The sequence below is a fragment of the Amblyomma mixtum genome, chromosome 10 (assembly GCF_055824585.1).
Source record: "Amblyomma mixtum isolate Tamu chromosome 10, ASM5582458v1, whole genome shotgun sequence".
NCBI lineage: Eukaryota > Metazoa > Arthropoda > Arachnida > Ixodida > Ixodidae > Amblyomma > Amblyomma mixtum.
The window spans coordinates 1,288,836-1,313,445 of NC_143021.1; the positions used below are offsets into that span (position 1 = coordinate 1,288,836).

The 24,610-nt window shown below is 48.9% G+C and overlaps 1 protein-coding gene across 4 annotated transcripts in view; it reads left to right on the top strand.

The window, feature by feature from the left end:
• Nucleotides 1-24,610, top strand: part of fl(2)d (Pre-mRNA-splicing regulator female-lethal(2)D) — a 74,309-nt gene that overhangs the window by 29,982 nt on the left and 19,717 nt on the right. For all 4 annotated transcript variants that reach the window (XM_089563105.1, XM_089563108.1, XM_089563104.1 and 1 more), the window contains exon 6: nt 2,075-2,262. In XM_089563105.1, coding sequence (XP_089419231.1) covers nt 2,075-2,262 — 188 coding nt within the window. The remainder of the gene's footprint in view (nt 1-2,074; nt 2,263-24,610) is intronic.

Consider the following 24,610-nt stretch of genomic DNA (forward strand, 5'->3'; position numbering starts at 1 on the left):
CAAACCTTTGAGCAGCAGACAAACCTTTGCGCAGTCAAACCTTTGCGCAGTCAAACCTTTGCGCAGTCAAACCTTTGCGCAGTCAAACCTTTGCGCAGTCAAACCTTTGCGCAGTCAAACCTTTGCGCAGTCAAATCTTTGCGCAGTCAAATCTTTGAGCAGTCAAACCTTTGAGCAGTCAAACCTTTGCGCAGTCAAACCTTTGCGCAGTCAAACCTTTGCGCAGTCAAACCTTTGTGCAGTCGAACCTTTGAACAGACGAACCTTTGAGCAGACAAACCTTTGAGCAGACAAACCTTTGTGCAGTCAAACCTTTGCGCAGTTGAGCAGTCAAACCTTTGAGCAGTCAGACCTTTGAGCAGTCAGACCTTTGCGCTGTCAAACCTTTGCGCTGTCAAACCTTTGCGCAGTCAAACCTTTGCGCAGTCAAACCTTTGCGCTGTCAAACCTTGGCGCAGTCAAACCTTTGCGCTGTCAAACCTTGGCGCAGTCAAACCTTTGAGCAGCAGACAAACCTTTGCGCAGTCAAACCTTTGCGCAGTCAAACCTTTGCGCAGTCAAACCTTTGCGCAGTCAAACCTTTGCGCAGTCAAACCTTTGCGCAGTCAAACCTTTGCGCAGTCAAATCTTTGCGCAGTCAAATCTTTGAGCAGTCAAACCTTTGAGCAGTCAAACCTTTGCGCAGTCAAACCTTTGCGCAGTCAAACCTTTGTGCAGTCGAACCTTTGAACAGACGAACCTTTGAGCAGACAAACCTTTGAGCAGACAAACCTTTGTGCAGTCAAACCTTTGCGCAGTTGAGCAGTCAAACCTTTGAGCAGGCAAACCTTTCAGCAGTCAGACCTTTGCGCAGTCAAACCTTGTGCGGTCAAACCTTGTGCGTTCAAACCTTTGCCCAGTCAAACCTTTGTGCAGTCAAACCTTTGTGCAGTCAAACCTTTGAGCAGTCAAACCTTTGAGCAGTAAAACCTTTGTGCAGTCAAACCTTTGTGCAGTCAAACATTTGCGCAGTCAAACCTTTGTGCAGTCAAACCTTTGAGCAGACAAACCTTTGCACAGTCAAACCTTTGCGCAGTTGAGCAGTCAAACCTTTGAGCAGTCAAACCTTTCAGCAGTCAGACCTTTGCACAGTCAAACCTTGTGCGGTCAAACCTTTGCCCAGTCAAACTTTTGTGCAGTCAAACCTTTGCGCAGTCAAACCTTTGCGCAGTCAAACCTTTGCGCAGTCAAACCTTTGAGCAGACAAACCTTTGCACAGTCAAACCTTTGCGCAGTTGAGCAGTCAAACCTTTCAGCAGTCAGACCTTTGCGCAGTCAAACCTTGTGCGGTCAAACCTTTGCCCAGTCAAACCTTTGTGCAGTCAAACCTTTGTGCAGTCAAACCTTTGAGCAGTCAAACCATTGTGCAGTCAAACCTTTGCGCAGTCAAACCTTTGCGCAGTCAAACATTTGCGCAGTCAAACCTTTGAGCAGACAAACCTTTGCACAGTCAAACCTTTGCGCAGTTGAGCTGTCAAACCTTTGAGCAGTCAGACCTTTGTGCAGTCAAACCTTTGAGCAGACAAACCTTTGCGCAGTCAAACCTTTGCGCAGTTGAGCAGTCAAACCTTTGAGCAGTCAAACCTTTGAGCAGTCAAACCTTTGTGCAGTCAAACCTTTGTGCAGTGAAACCTTTGTGCAGTGAAACCTTTGTGCAGTCAAACCTTGTGCAGTCAAACCTTGTGCAGTCAAACCTTGTGCAGTCAAACCTTTGCGCAGTCAAACCTTTGAGCAGACAAACCTTTGCGCAGTCAAACCTTTGCGCAGTTGAGCAGTCAAACCTTTCAGCAGTCAGACCTCTTCGGTGTCAAACCTTTGCGCTGTCAAACCTTTGCGCTTTCAAACCTTTGTGCAGTCAAACCTTTACGCAGTCAAACCTTTGCGCAGTCAAACCTTTGAGGAGACAAACCTTTGCGCAGACAAACCTCTGTGCAGTCAAGCCTTGTGCGGTCAAACCTTTGCGCAGCCAAACCTTTGCGCAGTCAAACCTTTGTGCAGTCAAACGGGGCTTGAATGTCCCCCCTGGTCTGTGCAGCACCAGATCCAGGAGCTGAAGGGGGGAGCGGCGGCAGCGGGTGGCTGGACGCGCCAGCTGCGGACTGCCCTGCTGGACCCGGCAGTCAACCTGCTCTTTGAGCGGATGCGGCGCGAAGTGGACTCTATGCGCAGCCGCCTCCAGGAGACCCAGAATGAACTGAGCGCTTGGAAGTTCACCCCTGACAGGTGCTGCTTCCTCCTTCCTCCTCTCCTCCCCCTCTCCTTCTCCTCCCCACGAAGAGAAGAGGGGCATGCGCGTCGGAACTGAGTGACTGGTGGGGTTCCCAAACTGTGCGGCTGTGAGTGCCATCTGTTCACAAAAAGATGTTCCTGTGCACTGCATCATTTGTGCGCCGCTAACCAGGGGTGCGCAAATATTGAAATTTTCGGATACCAATCAGTAGACGGGAGAAATGGGCTCACGACAGCCTGCCACACAGGTGGCATGGCCTTGTCGGGCAGTGTATGCATTTTGCCGTGTCACCTTGGACAGCTTTGGTATGGTCTCCTGAAGTGATACTGGAACATACCTCTTATTTACGAAATTCTCTGAGAAAGATAAGTAGGCTGCCTGTGTTGTTTTTTTAATGTGCAACTGAAACGCAAGAAAGGTATGCTCCATTTCATAGTGCCACTAAAGCTAGCGCGTTTTTGTTTGTGCAGTAGTAGTCTGTTGTAGCTGCACTGTCAGTAACAGGGTGGCACAAAACCCGGTGTGCCCGAAGCAACTTGCGAAATCACTGCTGCCTGAACGGCCTTCCAAGAATCGGCAAGTACGCAAACTGCCGAATAACCGAGCATGATTTGTCAATGTCAACGGGCGAGATTGTCCGGCGGAGCAGACGGACACGTTGGTGCACTTCTGAATCCCACCCTGATCCATAGGCCGCAGCACACTCGTAGTGTTTGGGGACAGAAATTCCAGCTGGATGGCCTGCACGGTTATCAACAAAAGTCATCACTTAGCATTGTTGGGGCTGGAAGATCCTGTCTAAGCGGCGCTGGTAATCCTCGAATAAGGACTGGGCAATCCACACCTTTGAATTGGTCATATGCAGTCGACGACCGATTTTTCGGACTCTCTAGGTACCGCGAAATCGACCGAAAAATCGGGCAGTCCGGAAAATCAAATTTCATCGAAAAAATCACGAACTTATTACCAATATGCCAGAGGAAGCAGCCAGTTGTATTGCACTCATTCTAAAGCTCCTCATGACTATATTTTACCGCGCAACATGTGCACAGATGACGGGCGGCGGCCGCTTTCACGAGCTTGGCCTGGCTGTGTTGTCCTCGGCACGTCGCCAATGAACGCACGGGTTGGGACAAAGTCTAGACTGGAAAGCGAACACTCCACTGTGCCCGCAGGACAATGGGCCCGGAACGAGAATGTGAAGATGGCGAAACAAAACGAACCGAGAAACGGAAAATTTAGTTTTGTTTGATCAAGTTTTCAATCTCTCCTGCAGTTTGAATTAATGAGGTTCCACTACACATTACCGTATAAACACGTGTAAGGGCCGCACGTGTGTATGGGCTGTACCCTGTTTTTCATAAGGAAGTGTTTAAAAAACAATAAATCCATGTAAGGGCCGCACCCGCACCCGCACCCATGACCCAGTTGGGAGTAGCCTTCCAAATGCACGCGCCTGGCCTCCACGATCAGCTCCGGCTGCGAGCAACGACCCGCTTGATCGCGGAGGCCACGCTCTCACACAGGAGCTTCCAAGTGCCGTCGACGGATGGCGCCCGAGGTCGCAGTTATCATCATCATCAACCTTTTCTCATCCGCGATCTCCCGCTATCCACATCGGCATCAATATCACCAGCTCCAGCCATTTGTTGCTTTTGTGGCATGTTAGCGTGTTCACCGTAGTTGTGGTGGTTGTGGCTTTCGTGTGCTGCAGCCAAGCGTTGCAATTTTAGCACAATGTGCAAGCACCTTAATAGGTAGTATACAGCTGGGAGTTAGCTCTCGAACACGGCAAGCGTGCGGCGGGCAGGAAATTCAACATGGCCGAGGAGTGCGTCCGATGATGGTGCAAGCAAAAGGTTGCATTGAGAAACACAAGCTGCAAAAAGCCCGCTTTCCGAGGCAAGCCGTGGGAGTTTCTGAACTGGAAGAAGAGCTGCTCCTCTATGTGGTGGAAGCGCGGAACAACGGCTACGCATTGACAGTGGACATGCTGCGCAGCTTCTTTTGGGATGAGCGTGCGCCAGAGCACAGCACCAGCTCAGAGTCGAAATACTCCGCAAGTGATGATTGTACGCAGAATAAATGCCGCTCATTCCCTGATTGGTGTCTTTTTACTTAAAAAGAAAATTTTTTTCGCACGTCGCGTGTATGGGCCGCACTCCGAAAATTGGCCCTGGAATCTGGGAAAAAAAAAAGTGCGGACCTTCTGAGGGCCTTCTGTCTCGTCAAAAAGTCCGAAAAATTGGACGACAGGGGGTTCGAGCGTCCGAAACTTCAGATGTTCTTATACATTGATTCTATGCAGCTTGTGCCGGTGTCGCGAAGACGTCCGAAAATTTGGTTGTTGACTGTACCATGCTGGCAAGTTTGCGGCGCCCTTGAAGTGTCTAGGGTTTCAAGACTTTTCCATCGCGAGGAGTGGGATAGCAGTATTTCTTTCTTTGCTGTGTCACCCTCCGCAACAAGTGTCACCCAAGAAACACACCAGACAACCCGGTAACCTAAAGAATAGGCCTGTTTCATCGCAGTTGAACACGTCCTCGGGGCTGCAGCTTTGCAGCGCCTAGATTAAATTCTTGGAGCGGCATTGTGCCACTGTTTCCTGGTTGATGGCTCGTGCACATCGAGACCGGCCGTGGCCTGCCAGCCTTGACGCCGGCCGCCGGCATCTGCTAGCTCCGTTGCTGAAGGCGTCACGGAAATCTAACGTATCTTTTATTATGGGACTAGTTGACAGTAAAGGGGTGCCGAGTGTAGCGCCTTTGGGTGCTGTCCAGTACCGAAGCGCTAACAGCCGCGGCGTCGATGCGAAACCGGCTAGGCTTAGCAACGACCAGGGCAGTCAGGGAGAAGCGCGCAGTTTGTCACCCGGCGTTCCTGCAGGCGGCGTCGTTGCCGAAAGCTCCACTCTTTTGAAATTTGAAAACTGTAGCATCTGTGAGGATCGCTGACCAATACTGAGTTGCTGGTAGAAGTAACAAATGTGCTACGAGCAAATTTTGTAGCAAAAGCTACATTGGCCACGAACTTGCGATTGCGCTGTGGCAGTGCTCCGAGGAGGCACGGAGACCGACCTTGAGCCGTTGCCTAGCAACCGCCGCAGCTAGGGGACGCCGCGCGGCGTCATCCACCAGCTTCCTCATAGTTGTGGCGCAATTAAATCTCGACTCTTTTAGCTTTTTCGAGCGGTCGCTTATATCGAATTATCGCTTATAATGAATTTTTTCGCCGTCCCGCTGACTTCGTTATAACGAGGGATTACTGTAGTGATGAAATTTGGCAGACTGGCTTAAAACAGCATCAGACAATCAGATATAAAGTTTCACAGTGACAGCTTTAGTAGTTTCCCTTTTATCATTGTTTGTGTTGTCCCCATGTTGCTTGCTTGTGGAAAGCCTAGCATGACAAAGAAACAGGCTACAGGTCTGTAAATGCTTTTAATATTTACTAAGAAGTGTGGTGTAAGTCAAGACTCTCTTAATTTTTTTTAAAAATTTCTCTGCTCTTTTTTACAAAGGACACAATATACATCTTCTTTTATGTTTAGAATGTATCATGCTCCATTTACCATGTAATAAAAACATGCGAGCATAAATGGTAAATCTGAGACTGTCTTGACGCAGACCACATATCAGTGATCACAACAAAACAAACGGGGTAAAAATCCATGCACCCGTTGCTGTGCTACGCTTTCCACAAACAAGGTATTGAGCTCAGAACAAACTTTTGAGAAAACAAGCCTGAAAGTTCTAAGCTAGCACACACTGTCTATGTGTAGATGCCGACAATTATATGTATTTGGAGGGCTTAATGCTTATTTTTGGGTGAAATATTTCAGTAGAACATAGAAACAGTGTTGGAGATGCCAAAAAGTGTACTTTTCAAAAATCAACTTTTTTCGTCATTTTTGCGATCTGATCCCCACATCCCCCCCTTAAGGATCAGGGCACTTAGTGCAAGGCGCTGCATATGACAAAGAGTCACTCCCGCTCTCATGCACTGCAATGCCACCTTTGGGCATTGTGTACATGGCAAAATGTCCAATGTGCATGGCGCATCATCTGCAAGTAAACATGGGAAGCGATACATCTGCACATTTCGCGACAACTGTGCGCAGTAAAACCCCGTTAATTCAGATTTCGTAGGACCGGAAGAAATGTCCGAATTAACCGAATGTTGAATTCGAGAGGACCAGAAAAAAAACACTACAAAGTGGCCCACATCAACTTACCTTTATTTAAAAAAAAAAAAAAATCTGTTATTGTTGACTGCCTTGTGCGGGAAACTTGCATCGCTGCTGCTACTTTGCTGACTTTTGCCAAATGATGCAGTGCGCGCACGCTGTCTGCAGAACCTGCACATTTGTCTTCCCGAACACTCAGGGCCTCAACAGTCTCACTCGCAGTGTGATGCGACAGTTCATCATATGCGTCGTCGTCATCTTCGGAACTCGGCTGTTCACTCCCTAAAGCTTCTTGCACGATTTCACTGTCGGTGAGATGGCTGGCAACGTCGATTGCGACATAATCGCACAGCTGAACATTCGGTGGCTTTTGTAGTCTCTCTCTTCCTTGCGGTTGGCGTCCGGTTCTTCCACATTGATGGTGCCAATGCTCCGAGTGAAACCACTGTGGTTGAAGCAGTTTTCAATTACTGCAGGTGGTGTGTTGCGCCACGCGTGCACTAATACATGCATTGCACTAAGAAGAGTGATGTCATACTCTGCTTCCAAACATAACATAACATGCGTTCAGGCACCTGCTTGCGGTATCGGGCTTTTTCGTACCGAATTATTCCCTGATCCAAGGGTTGTAGGGAAGCTGTGGTGTTAGCAGGCAGAAAGAGCAGCTCGATATTCTCCAGCCCTGACATGTTGTGTGCGCTGCACTTGTCGATGACAAGCATTACGTTGCGTTTTTTCGCACAAAAGCTGCGGTCTAGTTGGCGTAGCCAGGCTTGAAATATTTCGGATGTCATCCAAGCCTTTTTGTTGGACCGGTAGTTCATGGGTAGCGTTTTGTATTTTTGAAGCACCGCGGTTTCTGCAATTTTCCAATAACCAGCTGTGGCAGCCGCTCCGTGCTGGGCATACTTGCAGCAAGCAAAACTGTCGCCCTGTCCTTACTTCGCTTGCTGCCGACGCAAGGGTCTCCTTTAAAAGTGAGTGTCTTATCTGACAGGGCCTTGTAGAAAAGTGACGCAGGGCTCATGAGCAGCGAGGCACCTCCTCGGGAGCTCATTCCTCCAATCGTTCTCCGCTCTGGCATCCACAGGCACCTTCCTCGCTGCAGACACTGCGGAAGACCAAATTGTGCCTCTTCTTGAGGCGGTCAAAGAACCCTTCTGATGCACTGTAACCTCCATTAGTGGCCATCGTTGGGGAGTAGTACTTGTCTGCTTGTGCACAGATGAGAGGCCTGCTCAAAAGGGCAGCTGCGAGTTTCATGCGTCCGCAATTCATCGAAGCAGCGCCTCTTCCAGTTTCGGGTATGCTGCCGTTCGGAGTCTCTTCCGCTTGTCTGAGAACTGTTGCCCATCGTAAGCTTGCAGAATTTGAGCTTCATTCTTGACGTACAAGCTCAGCGTGCTCCTCTTCGGGTTAAATCGTGCCATGATGGCTTGATTGCGAAATTCCTTCCTTGACAGCCGTCAGTATTTCGACTTTCTCTGCCAAGTCCTTCGCCACATACTAAGGCCGCTTCGCTGGGGCCTCGGTAGCCATCGCAGGAGCCGAAAAACGCAGCGTTATCGGCATTGTAGCGGAGAAGAACGCTGTCCGCACACCACCCCCAGCACGCACACACCTCGCTCCATAGCACATCATACACAGAGGGGGAAAAGATATCGAGACGCAGCGATGCGGCTGGGCAACAACAACAACAACAAAAAAAGAAAATCCATCCTCTATCTTCTTGGCTGATGTTCAGAGAGATGCAGATGGCGCCTTTACATTTTGGCGTAATATCAGCGCCGCTGCCGCTATCATCATCATCTTACCTCTGCTGCGCTCATGGCCTCCTGTACACATGCAGGCTCCTCCACCTGTCCGAATTAACCGACGGGCGGCCAAATATGTCCAAATTAACGGGAGTTTTACGCCATAGAATAGCATATGTGGTTGACGGGACCAGATGGGTTGTCCGAATTATCTGGTTTTCCGAATTAATGAGGGTCAAATTAACGGGGTTTTACTGTACTGCAAAGGGTGTAAACGAATATCTCCCGCTCTTGGAAGTCTCTTTAAAGGCGGATGACACCAAGCGAATCAACCTTGCTGCCGTTTAGTTTTTCACGGCTTAAATGTGTTCAGTAAAACCTCGTTAATTCGGATCTCACGGGAGTAAAAAATTTGTCCGAATTAACCGAATGCCAAATTATCGAATGAACAACAGAAACAGCCCATGAATGAAGATTTTATTGCGTACCTTTACTTCGCAAAGTCGGTAATGGTTGTTTGTTTTTTCGTGGAAAGCCGGGCGGCAAGGACGACTTTTCGCACCTGTGCCAACCCCTCCAGTGCAGGCGTGCTACGCGGGGCATCAAGGCAGAATTCCTCCAAAACGGCTGAGGGCATCTGCAGCTTCTCTGGTGTTACGCCGTGCCGGAAGTTCTTCGCGGGGGCCATCTTCGTCGGACAATTCGTCCGTCGCACTGAGGGTATCAGCGATAATTTCCGCATCGGTTAACTGACCTGCTACGGTAACGCCGTCAGCGATGCCGAAATAGTCGATGAGCTGTACTTCGGCGGGAAGTAGGGCAACGAGTACTCTATCTTCTTCATCCTCGTCAGGCGCTGTGACGTCTGGACTTTCAGAAGACTCCGGTCGTCCGAATCCACTATGTCTGAAGCAGTTCGCCACCACTGCTGCTGGCGTGTTGGTCCACACGTGCGCCAAAATGTGGATAGCGCTCAGGAGCGTTACATTGTAAGTTTGCCTTCTGTCCATGCAAAGAAGCACACACTCCAGAACTTGCTCTCGGTATTTTTTCTTCACATATTGGATGATGCCTTGATCCATAGGCATAGGCTGTAGGGCGGAGGTCGTGTTTGGTGGTAGAAAAACAAGTCGGATTGCCTGAAGATCAGAAACGCTGCAGTGCGCGGTGCAGTTAACAACTAGCAGCACGTTCTGTTTCTCGGTTTTGAACCGCCGGTCCAGCTCCTGCAGCCAGGAGCGAAATATTTCGGAAGTCATCCATGCCTTCCGATTTGCGCAGTAGTCAACCGGAAGGTGCTTGATGTTATTAAAACATCTTGGTTTGAGCGCCTTTCCGGTGACGACAAGAGGAAGGTGCTCTGTGCCCGTCATATTGGCCGCTAAAAGCACGGTCACACGCTCCTTGCTTCGCTTCCCGCCGGTGGAAGGGTGAAAGTACTTGTCTTCTCTGGCAGCACTTAATAAAATAGCGCAGTCTCGCCCGCGTTGAACACATCGTTTGGGCTGTAGGCTGCGATGTGTTCCTAAAGTTGAACATTCTACCAGTCCTTGGCGACGACTTCATCCACCGCACCTCTCTCTCCGCACACGGTCTTGAATAACAGCCCATGTCGTTCCTTAAAGCGTGCAAGCCAGCCCTCTGATGCTTTGAAGGAATCAGTGTTCATGCGGAGGGCATAGCTTTCTGCTTGCACGCAGATTGATGGGCCACTTAGTGGGAGTCGTGCGTCCCGTGCGGTGTGAACCCATCGCAACAACGCATCTTCCAATTGACGGTGTGCTGCGGTTCGCATGCGCTTGCGAGCTGCATGAAACTTTTCATTTTGAGACACTTCCAAGATTTGCGCTTCATTTTTCACGTATGTTCCCAGGGTGCTTCTCTTCACGTCTAACCGATGCATCACTTCTTCACGGGCAACACCATCCTTCAGCGCCTTCAGAATTTCCACTTTAGTCTTTGGCCACATACTTAGCCCTCTTGGCAGGCGTAGCCATCACAGTGGACCACAACAGCGCCACACACGCGAACGACGCACTGTCACGGCCCAACCGCGCCGTGTGCCTGATCCGCACTCCTGATCCGCAGGCTTGATCCGCACTCAGAAAATAACAAAACGGTCGTGACGTCACAGTGCGCGAATGCGCAACCATGCAACCAATTAAAGGGATCGTATAGTGATGCTCCATCCAAGTAAGTGGGACTGAGTTTAGTTAATTGCTTCATTACCCAATTAGCCTAATTAACCTTCCTAGTCAGGCCAGATAAATAAATAAAACCGAGTAGGAAATTGGTCGAGTTGGGGAATCGAACCCCGGTCTCCGGAGTCTAGCATGCTAACCACTCCGCCATGTCAGCTCGATGGTTTAGAATGAACAAAGGCGCGTCTAGGGAATATGGTGTCTTCGTTCACTCTCATCTTCCTCCCTTCTCGTTACAGCGAGGTTTAGGTGTCCACCGAGATATGCAAGGCAGATACATTTCCTTTCCTCAAAAAAACAATTTACCGATGAGCAAGGTGTAGAACCGAGCGGGTGATGGCGTTCTATGGACTCCCTGGCAGCGTTGCAAGACGCTGTCGCGTTTCACTCTGAGAGGCAAAGCTTAACATCTGAACAACACATCAGTGACACAAGCAGCAACACCGCGCTTAAGACTTTCGCCTCACCGCACTTTAGGTCAACGAAGTGCCCCCCTGAATTTTTTCGGGGGGGCACCTTTGCAGCTATTTTTCCATAAAATACCATATATTACCGATTATAAGTCGACTCTGATTGTAAGTCGTTTCCCCAACTCACGACCCCCTTTGGGCAAAAAGAAAAGTTAGACTCCGAATTTAGGTTGACGGTGCCACACCCTGCGGTCCTAGCTCGGCCAAAAAGTTTTTCAGAAGACCGAGTCATAAAGAAACATTTATTTGCTCACGAGACATCTCTGACTCGTCCTCGCTTGTGAGGACACAGTCGCAGTCATCATCTTATGAGCTGCCACTGGTGTGTCGATAACAAGTTGCTATCGTATTAAAACAAACTTTGGTGCATATCTCAATTAAATTCAAGTTCTTTTAAGCAGATCCACGTTCGCACCGTGTCTGACAACTATTATGGAATTACGAGCGCACGGGGCATGATATTATCCGTGACTCGGTCGGAATTACTTTTGACCCCGCATATAGGCCTATTTTAAGACTCCGCATATACGTCAACTCCGATTATAAGTCAATCCCCAACATTGGAAGGACATTAAAAAAAAAATGTCGACTTATGCGTGGCAATATACGATATGTTCGGGTCCATTCTCTGTGCCTGTATCTGTGTGTTCTGCGTGAGGCTGTACAGCACATATGTTGGCAGCGTAGGCAGCGTAGCACACTGTCAGTAAAAAAAACAGCACACTGTAAACTCATGGGGAATGAAACAGTGCAACTAAAACGAAGGACCAGAAAAAGGGACACGAACACGCGCTGTTACTTACAACTGACTGTTTTAATTGGAAAACCTCTAATCGCTGCGTCACAGCCTCACGTCATCATCACAAACTACTGACATAAAAAGAAGGGAAACAACCATTGGCGAAAAGTAAGCACCTACAGGCTCCCACGCTTTTCCAACAGATATATCTCGCGCTTAGACAAGGCCATCGAAGTGCTGCTCACACATGAGTCAACTTCTGTGCAGGTATGATACGCCTCTACTACCGTAAAAACCGGAATATAGGTCGGACCGGAATATAGGTCGACCCCCCAACTAACCAATGAAAAACATTTTTTTCAATGGCAGAAGTACCGAAAAACACCCTTACCTTAAAAGAAATGTGACTCAACCGGTTGCACAATGGTGACAGTATTTATGTTCATTTATGGGCTGCCGGTATGTACACCCGGCTAATTTTTTAACGCTATCGCGCAAACATCGCCTCGCGTGCGTGTCACCGTCTTATTAACGGCGCTGAGCAGCGAAACAAACGAGATACGCATATGCATCCACACGCGCTTACTCTCGCTTCTTTCGCTGCTCTGTGCCGTGATAAGGTGCTGACAAACAATCGAGGCGATGGTCGCGCGATAATGTTAAAAAATTGGCCGGGTGTACAACACAGAGAAGGGCACAAAGTGAGTAGGCTACTCCGAGTCGTCAGAGTTGGCTGAACTTGAGTCGGATAACGATTGCATATCGCTGCCCACGTCCCACAGAGCATCATCCTCTGTGCCATCTAGCACGTTGCTAATGCTGCACTTCCTAAATGACTTGTGCACCATCTCTGCGTGAAGAGATTTCCACGCTGACGACACCCAGCCACAAACAGTCGCAAGTGGTGGACGTCGCAGGCGGCCGGTGGAGGTGGTGGGGTTGTCGCCCAGCATCCATTCATTGTAGAGTTCGCGCACTCTATCTTTGAACAGCTTGTTTAGCACAACGTCTAGTGGCTGCACCACAGATGTCAGTCCACCAGGAATGACCACAAGGTCCGTCTTGCCGTTGCCCAGGGCCCGCTTTACGTTGGCTGTAAGGTGACCTCGAAACGCGTCCAGAACGAGCATGATCGCTCGCTCAAAGAGAGCACCAGGTCGCCGCTCCCACACGAGCCGGATCCACTCCAGCATTAATGATTCGGTCATAAAACCCTTTTCATTAGCCCGGACGATGATGTTACCTGGGAACTCCTCTTTCTGCAATGTTTTCCTTGTACCCATCGGCTGTGCACGTGAGCATCACAGTGAATCGCGAGTGCTCGTTGCCAGTCGTTAGAAGCTTGACTTGCTTAGCTCCTTTCTCGGAAACAGTACGACTTGAGGGCATATTGAACCAAACTGGCGTTTCGTCAGCGTTTCTGATTTGACCCATCATGTAGGCGTGTTGGTGCCGGAGCGCAATTACGTATCGCTGAAACTCGACCAGCTTATCTTTGAATTCTTTGGGCAGTTTCTGGCACACAGAAGTACGGCGCCGTAGTGCAAAGCCCTTCCTCCTCATGAATCGCTGCGCCCAGGATGGCGTGCCCTTAAACTGCGCCCTCGTGAATCCAGACGCACGCGCGATCTCTATCGCTTTCACGCGGATGTGGCCGCCGCGGTGGCTCAGTGGCTATGGTGCTCGGCTGCTGGCTCGATAGACACGGGTTTGATCTCGGCCGCGGCGGCTAGAATTTCTTTGGAGGAGAAATTCTAGAGGCCCGTGTACTGTGCAATGTCAGTGCACGTTAAAGAGCCCCAGGTGGTCGACATTTCCGGAAACCTCCACTATGGTGTCCCTCATGGCCTTAGTCGCTTTGGGACGTTAAACCCCACAAAAACCAAACCAATCACGCGGATGTGTTCAGCAGTCACAGGCAGCGGACAAACTCCGCAACCTTGTCCTCCAGTTCTGGACACGCTGCGGTCCGCCCATGAAGTGATGTTTTCTTCTGGTTGCTGCAAGTTGTAATGCGCATCTTCTGCCTCCGCCAGTATCGAACACTCTTTTCGGACACTCCAAATTCGCGCTGTGCCGCCAGGTTGCCGTGTGCTTCCGCGTACTCGATCGCCTTTTTCTTGAAGGCTGCAGTGAACTGCCGTCGGCTTCCACTCATTTTGAAAAAAAGGTTGAAAGCAGCCTTTAACCAAAATAACTTTGTCGACGCAAACGCAAAATGGCTGTGCCACGAAACACAGCGCTGCTGCCGATGGCGATGGCGATAAAGGCTGTTGACTTCAGTAGCCCATTGTTGCAAGACTTCCATAGTTTTTCTGCCAATGACCGGTATATAAGACGGGGGTCGGCTTTTCGGCATGGTTTTTGAAAAAAAATTCAACCTATATTCCGGTTTTTACGGTACTTTCCGTACTAGTTGCTCTTTATGGCGATACAGCACAACAGTGTTGTCAAGGTACGGAGTGCATAGGCAGGATTTGCTATGTGCAGCCAGTTTTGACGAACAGGAGCCTCGCAAAGAATTAGCGTGTTCCAACAGGCGTTCGTTGAGGCACCTGCCTGTTTGGCCCATGTAGAAATGGCCACACGAGAACGGAATCCTGTACACAACTCAAACTCTGCACCGCACAAATTGAGTATTCGTGTCTCTCTTTTTCTGGTCCTTCGTTTTAGTCGCGCTGTTTTGTTCCTTAAAGATGCAATACCAACTCACCCACTATGCTATGTCGCTACAAACTCAGTAGAATGAAAAAACGTAGGTTAGTTGCCTATAGGCAACAAAGACGGGACGTGCCCCTACAGGCAAAATTCGTAGTCCCGCTTAGGTAATTCGACAGGGAGCAAACCGAGGCATTCTTCTAAGCAACTGTGAAAAGCCACAGAGAAAAAAATGAGTGCTTACCAGGAAACTGGTGCTCAGAGGCTAAAGTCGTGTAGTCAACTGTTCTGCAGAGATTTGCGCGCCAAACTTTGTTTTCTATCTTTGTCAATTTCCTCAGTATACATAAGTAGTAGTAACATGGGTGGAGCTTGGATTAAAGAAGTATCCTAAACCATACCAGGAAAAAAATATATCTTAGTGTGTTGCCCACAGGCAACTCTCGTCAATAACTGTGAAGGGGGATTTAATGAAGATTTTCAGGCTGTGTAAGCACAACTGAAGAGCCACACATCAACACACGACAGCTCCTATGCATGTGCAGAGTATGGGCTGTGTTGTAGCTTCATTTGCCAACTTAAGAGATTTGGACACTTAAGGCTACCGTATATTTACTCGAATCTAGGCCGGCCACGATTCTAAGCCGAGACCCGAAAGTTGAAGGGCACAAAAAAAAAAAAAAACTTACCTCGATTGTAGGATGCCGAAAAAACAGCTGCTAACAAGAGGTACAGCATGATGTTTGGCCCAGAGGGCCCCTGGACGCCACTGCCAAACCATTCTTATCCACTCCTCAACCATATTGCTCGCCATCCATCCATTGTCGTTGGCGCTGACGATCACGTTTCTTCGGAACACTTCCCGAGCTGGAAGAGTTTAAGAATTGTATACGCTGGCAGCTTGTGGTCATCCGCCATGCAGCCCAACATTACTGTCGTGCGCTGCTTCTCGTATCCGGCCGAGCGCACTTTTACTTCCTTTGCACCTTTTTCGTTCACGGTGCATGCCACTGGCATGTCAAACCATACGGGCGTCTGGTCAGCGTTTCCCATTTGCCCTCCATCCTCTTCCTCATAACGAACCGCTCAAATGTGGTCAGCTTCTGACAGATGGACGTCGGAGGCTACAGCCTTCACTGCCACCAGCCCCGGCTGGCTTTGAACTGAACGCCCCGCTCTCTCGCCAGCTCTCTTGCTTTGGCTCGCAGCACTTCCGTGGTCACTGGAAGTGCCGCTCACCTCTGTGACTTCACGCACTCGGCCAGTGCTAACTCTACTTCTGGATGGTGGCTTTTCTTGGGGCCCGTGAAAGCCATTCTCGTTGCAACACAAGCAAAAATTTCATTACGCTGCCCCCTCCAACGGCGAACATTCTTTTCATCCACGCCCAAGTCCCGCCCGGCTTGTAGATTTGACGACGGCTCTGCAGCAAGTATAACTTCAGAGCAATAGCGCAAACAGGACAAGGGACCAAAAACGAGTAGACACACACAGCGCTAGCTTCCAACAACTTTATTAGAAACAAAAGCACAAGAATTTATACATGCATTTTTGCCGTGTCATCCCAAAGCATGCACAAATTTACTGCGAGCGTAGGTCCGCAGTTTCTTTTTGTGCAAGTTGGACAGAAGGAGTGCTTACACAAGCACTTCCCGATCTGGCTATCTTTTCTGCTCCAATAATTTCCCGAGTGTGGTTGTCCTTACTTTTACCAACTAAAAAACACTTGTCTAGTAGTGGCTTGCACCTAACACATGCGTTGCAATGTTTCACGAGTTCTCCATCATTTTCATTTTTATTACTTTCATGGTGATTATGCTCACGGAGGCGGTCATTCACGCAGTGACCAGTTTGACTAACATACTGTCGTCTAGTATAACTTTTTGCTTGAAGGCGGCGCTATAATTGCACCGCCTGTTTGATGCCATGGTGTCGGTGATAAAAACCACATATGAAAACTTTACTGTTGCGAATGTGCTCACGCCACCACGCGAGAACAGAACAAGGCAAAAATGGCAGCCAGTGCTCGTGGGTGCTTTGAACGGCATCGGCTACGAGTAACGGCTTCAGTGCTGTCTTTTGTTGGCGTTTCGTGGGGGCGCCACCTGCACGGTGCTTTTATTCGTAGTTTACGAAAACGAAACCTTGAAACGAAATCCTCGAATCTAAGCCAACATAAGAGTTTTACCGTAAAAACCCGCGTATAATACAAAACCGAATGTAATACAAGGTGAAGTTTTAGAGACGCGAAATGGGAAAAAAAAAGTTTTACCTGCGTATAATACGAGTGGCGCAAGCTCATAGAAGACATCTATTCAAATCGCATCCCGCACTTCAATCACTTTCTTCTTCTGCAGCGCTTTCTTCAGACATTTCGTCCGACAAATCATCCCAAATCTACTCATCTTCCGTGTCATCGAGGCCGTTCGAGATGGCGCACTTCTTAAGCCTGTTTGAGCCGCCCGGTTGGCGTCATTGCAGGCTCACCTGAACGCATCCACTCTGCTTAGCACCGCTTGACTGCGTCCTTGAACAGTTTGTTTACACAAACATCAAGGGGCTGTGAAAGCTTTGTCGCGTTCCACTGCACGTGAAAAGGGCTTCTTTCTGTCGTCGCCATCCACGAATGCTTCCTTCGATGACACCAAACTGCCTCCCGACTGCACTGTTGCTGATGCTCTCCGCAGCTAAAATCACTCTTCGCTTGAAAGCAGCCAAGTACTGTTTTCGAGACCCTGACATTGTGCTCCCCAAGAAAAAATATCCGCTTCACGAAGCGTGGCTTACATGTGAGCACGTGCGTTGTCAGCAGGCACATGGCACACCGCGACATCAAGAAAGAAATGCCGTCGTGACGTCATTTGTCGAGAGTAACGAAGCCAAGCCATAGCCATGTGCCAATAGCAAAGCCAAGCCGTAGCCACGCCACAATAACGAAACCAAAAGTTCGAGCAATTTCGAAATTTTTTTCGGATCCGCAAATAGTATGAGGTGGAAATTTAGGACGGTAATTATGGGGAAGAAACCTCGTATTATGCGCGGGTTTATACAGTACATCCCATTTTTTCAAAAGGACTATCGGCCTAGATTCTAATAAATACGGCACGTGCTTCAGAGGGCTTGCAAACCAGTGCTCCCAAATGCTCCAAACCTTGAAATTTCAGTGCTCCAGACTGCTCCTAAACAGACTTCTCTGCTCTAAATTGGAAATTTTAGTGGTTCGAAAATTGCTCCAAAGCACATTTTACCAGTAGCGTCACTGTGTTCCCTTCCAGTCTTGAGTGAGAATGCTGCTACCACTCAGTCACAGTTGAGTCGATCCTGATTGAAAAACAACTCTTCTCGGCCATGTGGTTGTTGACTTGAACCACAGGGAAGGAGGCGGCTCTGGGTTTCGACTAGGGGTTAGAGCACCGGTGAGCCTCGCCTCTTTCCCCCACACTGCACTGTCGCTATCTGGGGTGAGCGATGCATAGACGACATCCTCAGCAAGCAGAGCCATGTGTTACCCTCCTCCTCCTGTTGTGCTGTGCTCGGTTGCACCACTCAGCTGCACTCTGGTGAGTGCGCTGGAAGGAACACCTGTGACCTGCAGGGGAGGTGGCGTTTATGCCCAGGCATGGGGCCCATGCTTGTCGAGAGTGCTGGAAGAAGGTACTCAACACTCACGAAATACCTTTGTGCACGATTTGTTTTCACTCTAGCTTAGTTTCTCGAGTAGAGGAAGAGTCTTGGATTTGAGCAGAATCGGACTCGGTCGTGACGGAACTGGCTGTGTGGCAAGTTGGATCTGTTTGACCATGAGTGACGGTGTGGCAGCAGTATTAAGTGCAAGGGTGGAACTGGCGTTAGAAGAGTTGTGAAGGTGACAGACAAGTGCATTCAGTGTGTAGCCTGTTTTTGAAGATCAAACAATTAACCATTCGCTTTAGCGTTGCAGTTCAAAGCAGGTGGTCGGTTACATTGGTTTCACCACTTGCAGAATTTTTGCAGTGTTCGAATGTGGCTGTTCCACATGATATATGCAGTGAAGATGCTTTTCTGCTGTTTTCTTTGCACTTTGAACTTAATCTTCCAATGATTTGCCAAGGTCAGTTTTGTGTGAAGGTATTTACTTATACTGGATTTGAAATTTTGAATATTTGCACACCCCTACTTGAAAATGATGCGGCACTTTGTCATGCATTTAAGTGAGCGTCTCTGTGGCGTTTGTTGGTGTAAGAGCACATTTGTCCTCGTGTGAAAGTAAAAACTGGAACTTTGTTGACTGGATGTGTGTTTTGGCGGTAAGCAAGGCCTGGTGTGACAGGCACCATACCAGAGGGTCTGCATTGTCTCGAAGCATAGCAGCAAAAGCAAAAGTTGTGTCACTTTCCTCGCTTTAGAGAAAAGCTACCGTGGAGTGGTTTCAGCATAGCAGTCTTTGAACTGCTAATGCAGAGTACTGCCTTTGTTATTAAATTTGGTCTCCAGAAAGTTTTGTTACCTGGTGGTTTCAGCTTCCTTTGTGGGCCTGTGAGCGCCAGAAACAACATTGATAGGTACAGTTGTGGTAGAAAACAGTCACAAAACTCCTTTTTGAAATGCATTGGATACAGTGTTCCGAACACATTCCCGCGCTGAGCTGCTGGTGTAGTGAAGATGCTTTGGCCGCCCTGCTCTTGACTGCTGCCTTACTTAACAGTAGGCACTCAAGTAAAGGCTTGTTAACTTGGATAACTGGAACTGCCAGCACAGTCCTTGCCGAGGCACTCGTGTAAGTCTCTGGGTGTCGCACTACTTAGCAGGCAGAGGCATGGCAGGAAATTTTCCTCACAGCCCTTCTCAAGCGGATCTCCAAGAGCAGCAGTATTGTGAGGCGTTAAAACTAAATAAATAAAATGGTGCCTCTGCCCGTGCATACCATTTGCGAGCACGGTCTGACCGCTTTCCCGAGTTCTGCACCAGCCTGCAGGGACGGCAGCTCATCGAGGCAGCATCAGCCAGCCAACCAAGCCCAGTTGCCTCAGGTGCTGATTGGCGCATCACTCTTTCTCCTCCGTACTGAGCCCCTCCACCTTGCTTCAGTGCCAAAACTGTGTGCCATTTGCTGTTTGTTCAGGGGTGAGATGGCGTGGAGGCTCTCTTGAGTGTCCCAGTACTGGTGGAATGTGGAAGATGGTCGTTGTCACGCTGTCCAGTGCTCATTGGGTATTTTGGGCCTAACATTTTTGTGGTTCCTTGAAGTTTGAATTAAGGAGCCTTTACTGTAGGGTATGTTTACCACAGGAAATGGTGCATGGATGTAGCCGCAATGCCTGCACATCGCCAGTGCCATGATTGCACCACTATTTGCATTGGGGTTCAGTTTCGCTCACCGGTGTTGAGAATGTTTGAGAAAACACAGCATCTGAGTTCTGCAGCATTCCCTCCCGGTTGACATCATGAGAAAGAATACCAGCTGTGAACGCATTTGCCCTGCTTCAGTACATGGAATTTCAACAATCTCTCGAGCTTCGGTTGATGCGCACAGTGGGATGCCATAGTCGAGATTGGAGCCTAACAGATGGGCAGGTTGTTGTTATAGTGGCTTGTTGTCGTGCACTTTTTGCGGATGGGATAGGTGCACCTCTAAGGTTTGGTCAGCAAGCACACGATTAAGAACTGCATTGTTTTTCTCTATTCTCTGTACATGCTGTGGGCAGTAGGCACGTGAATGCGTCTCCCATCTTTGAGTGGTTCGGTTCCATTTTGTGGCACTGGGTGGCTGTGTGTAAGGTTTGCAAGCACAATCAGCGTCTCATTGCAGATGCAGTATGGGGACCAGTAATATAGGGATGTCCACTAGGAAGTTTGTCTAGAAAAAATGGTGCGCATATGTCAACCACCCATACCATGTTGTGCAGTACACAAGATCACAATATTCTATATGATGAAACAGAAAAAATAGCTCGTTTTGTACAGAGCTGAAAAAGCACGAAAACTGATGTAGTATCAGATATGTACACCACGTGGCTTTGCATTTTGTTTTCTACATGGTTATTGAAGGGGGAAACAAGAAGGAGGCGTAGACACAAAAACACAAGTGTGGCTTCGCTGTGAAACACGCAGCCTCATCTGATCTGGGCTTTTGCAGTTGATGTTTCCGGGGCAGCTTTAAATGACCCCATGATGCTTGGAGACCCTTCCTTTTACCCGTCGACATCAAACTGAGTCCGGGGAGATAAATGCAGGCCTAGCCGTGAAGAGGCATGCACAAATAGACCAACATAGCGTTTACAAACAAAGCGGGGGTTTTCGGCAGGCAGATCTGACTGAGGGTGAAAAGTAGGCTTAGTGCCCATCGGAAGTTATGGCGGCAAAAGTTATCAAAGCAGTAGTGCGCCTATGAAGTCGTCCCTTCCTGAATGAGCAGATTGGTCCTAGAACAGGTACTGAAAGTGCGAAGTGTCATTTCGAAGGCAACGTATGTTTAAAACACCATGAAACGTGTGCATGAGGGTCTCCCACCACTAGGGGGGCACGAGGCCCCATAGAAACACATGCAAACATAACTTGGCAAAGTGTGTTCCTCATTTCAAAGAGCACCCATGAAGGTGGCCGTCAAGAGTTGACGGGTGCTTTGAAGAAGAGTGTGACCCAGTACGCTTTGTCATTTCGCAGCTATCTTTTAAAAATGCCACGATAAATGTTGTGTTATGAAGTTGGGCATACTGCCCCCCCAGGAGGCACTCTATCCACTGGGTGTTTCCGTCACTCGCGCAGGCTTCTCGTGCAGTCTGACATTTCTGCTGCGCAGGCTGTATTCTGTGGCAGATATGGCTGTTCAAACTACACTGTTTGGGCTGGTTGGTACATTGTTAAAACTGAAGGCACAGCGCACGAAGGACAGGACTAAGGTAGGGACAAACACAGCGCTGTACTAAAATGCTTTATTGCTCGCACGCAATAAATAGGCGAAAAAGGCGCACAGTCAACAGATGCAGCATCAGTGATGATTGTCAACAAACACAACAAACAAAAGCACACAATCGCATCCTACACTAGCATACTTAACTGCTAAGATAGTCAATTTCTTTTTGTGTTAGTGTGACGGAAGGCTTGCTGACGCAATTGTCAAGACCCCGGTGAATTAAAAGAGCTTCAACTATTTCCCGCGTACGTTGGTCCTTATGTTTATACACTATTGTAGTACGGTTGAAAAAAGGGGTGCATTTACAAGAAAGCCAGTGTAGAGCCAAATTGCTTTTGGGGGTGGTTTTAGGGAGCGTTTATGCTCACTTAGGCGATCATTTAGGCAGCGCCCTGTCTGGCCAATATAACACCGCCCACAGGATAGCTCAATCTTATACACAACATTTTTGCGGCACTGCACATATGGTCATTCGTGATTTTTTTCACATTCGGCAGGTGGAGGTCCTTCGCGGTTGACGGTCTTACACAAGCGCTGCAGCTTGTTAGGGGCAGAAAAGAGGACTCTGACCCCGGCTTTTCCGGCAATTCTTTTCTGGCTATGTGACACCTTGTGCACATAAGTTATCACCGCGAAGCTTCGGTTTTCTGCAACAAGGGAACTCGTTGGTTTGGCCCTGAATTCGGCAAGGATCTTCTCCGCTACAGCACGCAGGATGTGGTCTGGAAAGCCGGCCTTCTTCAGCCTCATGATCTGGCATCTGAAGCTGGATTGCATTTGATGAGAACATGACCTGGAAATGGCATTTTTTAGGGCTGCTGTCACGACGCCTCGTTTCACTATTTTTGAATGAGAGGATGAGTATGATAAAATCCTTTTTTGTGCTCGGGGTGCGTAGCGCCAGCATACCCCATAGTCGCACATCATTATCTGTAGGTCTAGAAAGCGAATGCTGTCATGATCCGGAACTTCCATCGTTAGTTGAAATGGTCTTAGATTAGACCTGAATAAAGTGAGTATATCACTGGCTTGCTTTGCAACGCTGTGGCCACTACTTAATCGGAAAATCACCAGAAAGTCATCAACGTATCGGAACACACGTACCACTGAAGATCCCAGTAAGGCTTGGTGTAACTTTTGGTCCAAGGAAGCTAGTAGACAGTCACTGAGAAACGGAGCGAGGCCCGAGCCTATACAGACGCCCTCCTTCTGGATAAAGTAGCTGCCGTTGAATGACACGACCGTCGAGCGCAGATATAGATCTAGTAGATCAAGGAGGCTGGCAACGTCAATTCCTCAGTGGTTTTGAAATTTGGTAGCACCGTACAGATCAATTGCTCGGCCCACGGCACTGTGCATGGCGTCTTGAGGGAGGGAATAGAACATGTCCTTGATGTCAACAGACAAGGCGCTGACATTTTTTAAAGGTTTTTCCTGAAAAAATTCAGACACAGCTGCTGGGCGGCGCACAAGGAAAGGGTCACTGATGGTTAGTTCAGAAAAATAGTTTTTTAGGTAGGACCCGAGGGCAGGTTCCCAAGTGCCCTTTTCGGTTACAATGACCCGGAAAGGACATTCCTTCTTGTGGGTTTTGGCTGAGAAGAAGCATTGCAAGCTCAAGCCGGTGCCTTTCTTTACACTGGTCGCCAGCTTGTCCAAGCCAAGCCTTTCACATCTGAGCAGAGCTTCCTTTTTTGCCTTATTCGGACGGAAATTCTTTAGAAGAAGAAAATTTTCACTTACGGCTTTCTTGTGGTAAACATCCGACGGAAGGACGGCAAACCCACCTTCTTTGTCGGCCAGGACTAGCTTGAGGTCGGCGTTTTTGAGAGATCCGGTCAGCTTGTTTAAATCCAGATGGTTTTTGTTTACCTTTGTGGTGGGGAGAGATTCCACTGAGTCTAGGATGCACCGAGCGGCGTCTGTCTCATCCTTTGCTCTTCCCGCTGTCTTCCTTGCCATGGCAAGTAGCTCCGGTTTACTTAATGAGGGCGCTGAACAGGCAGTATCTTCAGATCGTCTGCGTGGACGTTCAGGTTTCCCACGAGGTGAACGGTCTGCTCCGCTTGCACCCGTCGCTCTTTCTTTGGGAGCGTAGCCCAGATTAGTCGCCACAGCCATTCAGTGCCCAGTGAAGCTGCACGCAGTTCCTGGCTGAGACGTCGGGAAACACCACCTGGGGGGGCCGTGAGCGAGCAGGCAATGAGCAGGCAGTCTTTCAAAAGTCAAACATTCCTCCACGCTACGGTACGCGCAATGCGACAAACACGTGTAAGCCATGGGCTAAAGACGGTGGGAACGGTCCGAGCAGGTGGGAGACAACAGGTGGGAAGTAGGCGTTCTTCACCGCGAAAGAAAACAGGTGGGCATTGCAGGTTGCATGGGCTAAGAGGCTTGCACACAGAGCAGGATGCTGAGAGGCACACTGAGAAAGAAAGCCCGATGTACTAGAAATGTATTGCACTAAGGTATTTGTTTGGGCTAGTCGGTACATTGTTAAACTGAAGGCACAGCGCACGAAAGACAGGACTAAGGTAGGGACAAACACAGCGCTGTCTTTCAAACGGTGCCAAGGTTCGAACTTTGCCAAAGTTTACATTAAAAGACAGTCCTCAGAACTGCAGACCGTAGCAGACGACTAGCACTGTGATGACACATAGGTGGCGCCGACGGAGGCCAGATGGCTTTACCAGAGGCAGCCTGGGGTATCGTCTGCGGCGCTGTCTGCTACAGTGCGCAGTTCTGTATCATGCGCTTTCCGTGATGTTTGAGAACTGCTTTTTCAGATAATGCTGTCTAGGCTGTCTAGTTTGAACGGCTGAACGAGCAAATGCAGTGCGTGCGGAATCATGTCAGACTACTCAAGAGGCTTGCACAATGCGGGGAAGCACCTGGTGGATAGAACGCCTTTTGGGGGTGCGGCGGTTTCATGAGCACGTTTATCGTGGCATTTTAGAAAGTAAACTTCAAAATGACTATACTTTCTCGCACTCTTCTTCAGTGCACTCACAACTGTTAACAAACAGCCGCTTGCATGGGCACTGTGGGAAATGAGAAAAATATTGCATGTGTTGTAATGGATCGCAGTCCCATTCCATAGCCCCAGATGGCAATCACCCCCACGCAACAGTTCGAAATGGTGCCTCGTACTCTCAGGACCTGTTCTAGGTTTGTTCTTCACAGAGGGATGACATGACAGGTGCACTGGGGAATCGGAAAGCTGCTTTGAAAACTCCATGGGTGCTAAGCCTACTTTTCACCCCCTAGTTTCACCCCAGTCATTGAACCGGGCAGCGTCAGCGCATAATGCTTACATCAGAGATCGGTATTGGTCTCCAAGGGTTGGCTACCTTGGCTGAGCCTTGCTCTGTTCACTGAAACTATTCAACAAACCTGTCCTGCCCTGTGCTGTGCAGTTGAAATGTGTTGTCTCTATTACAG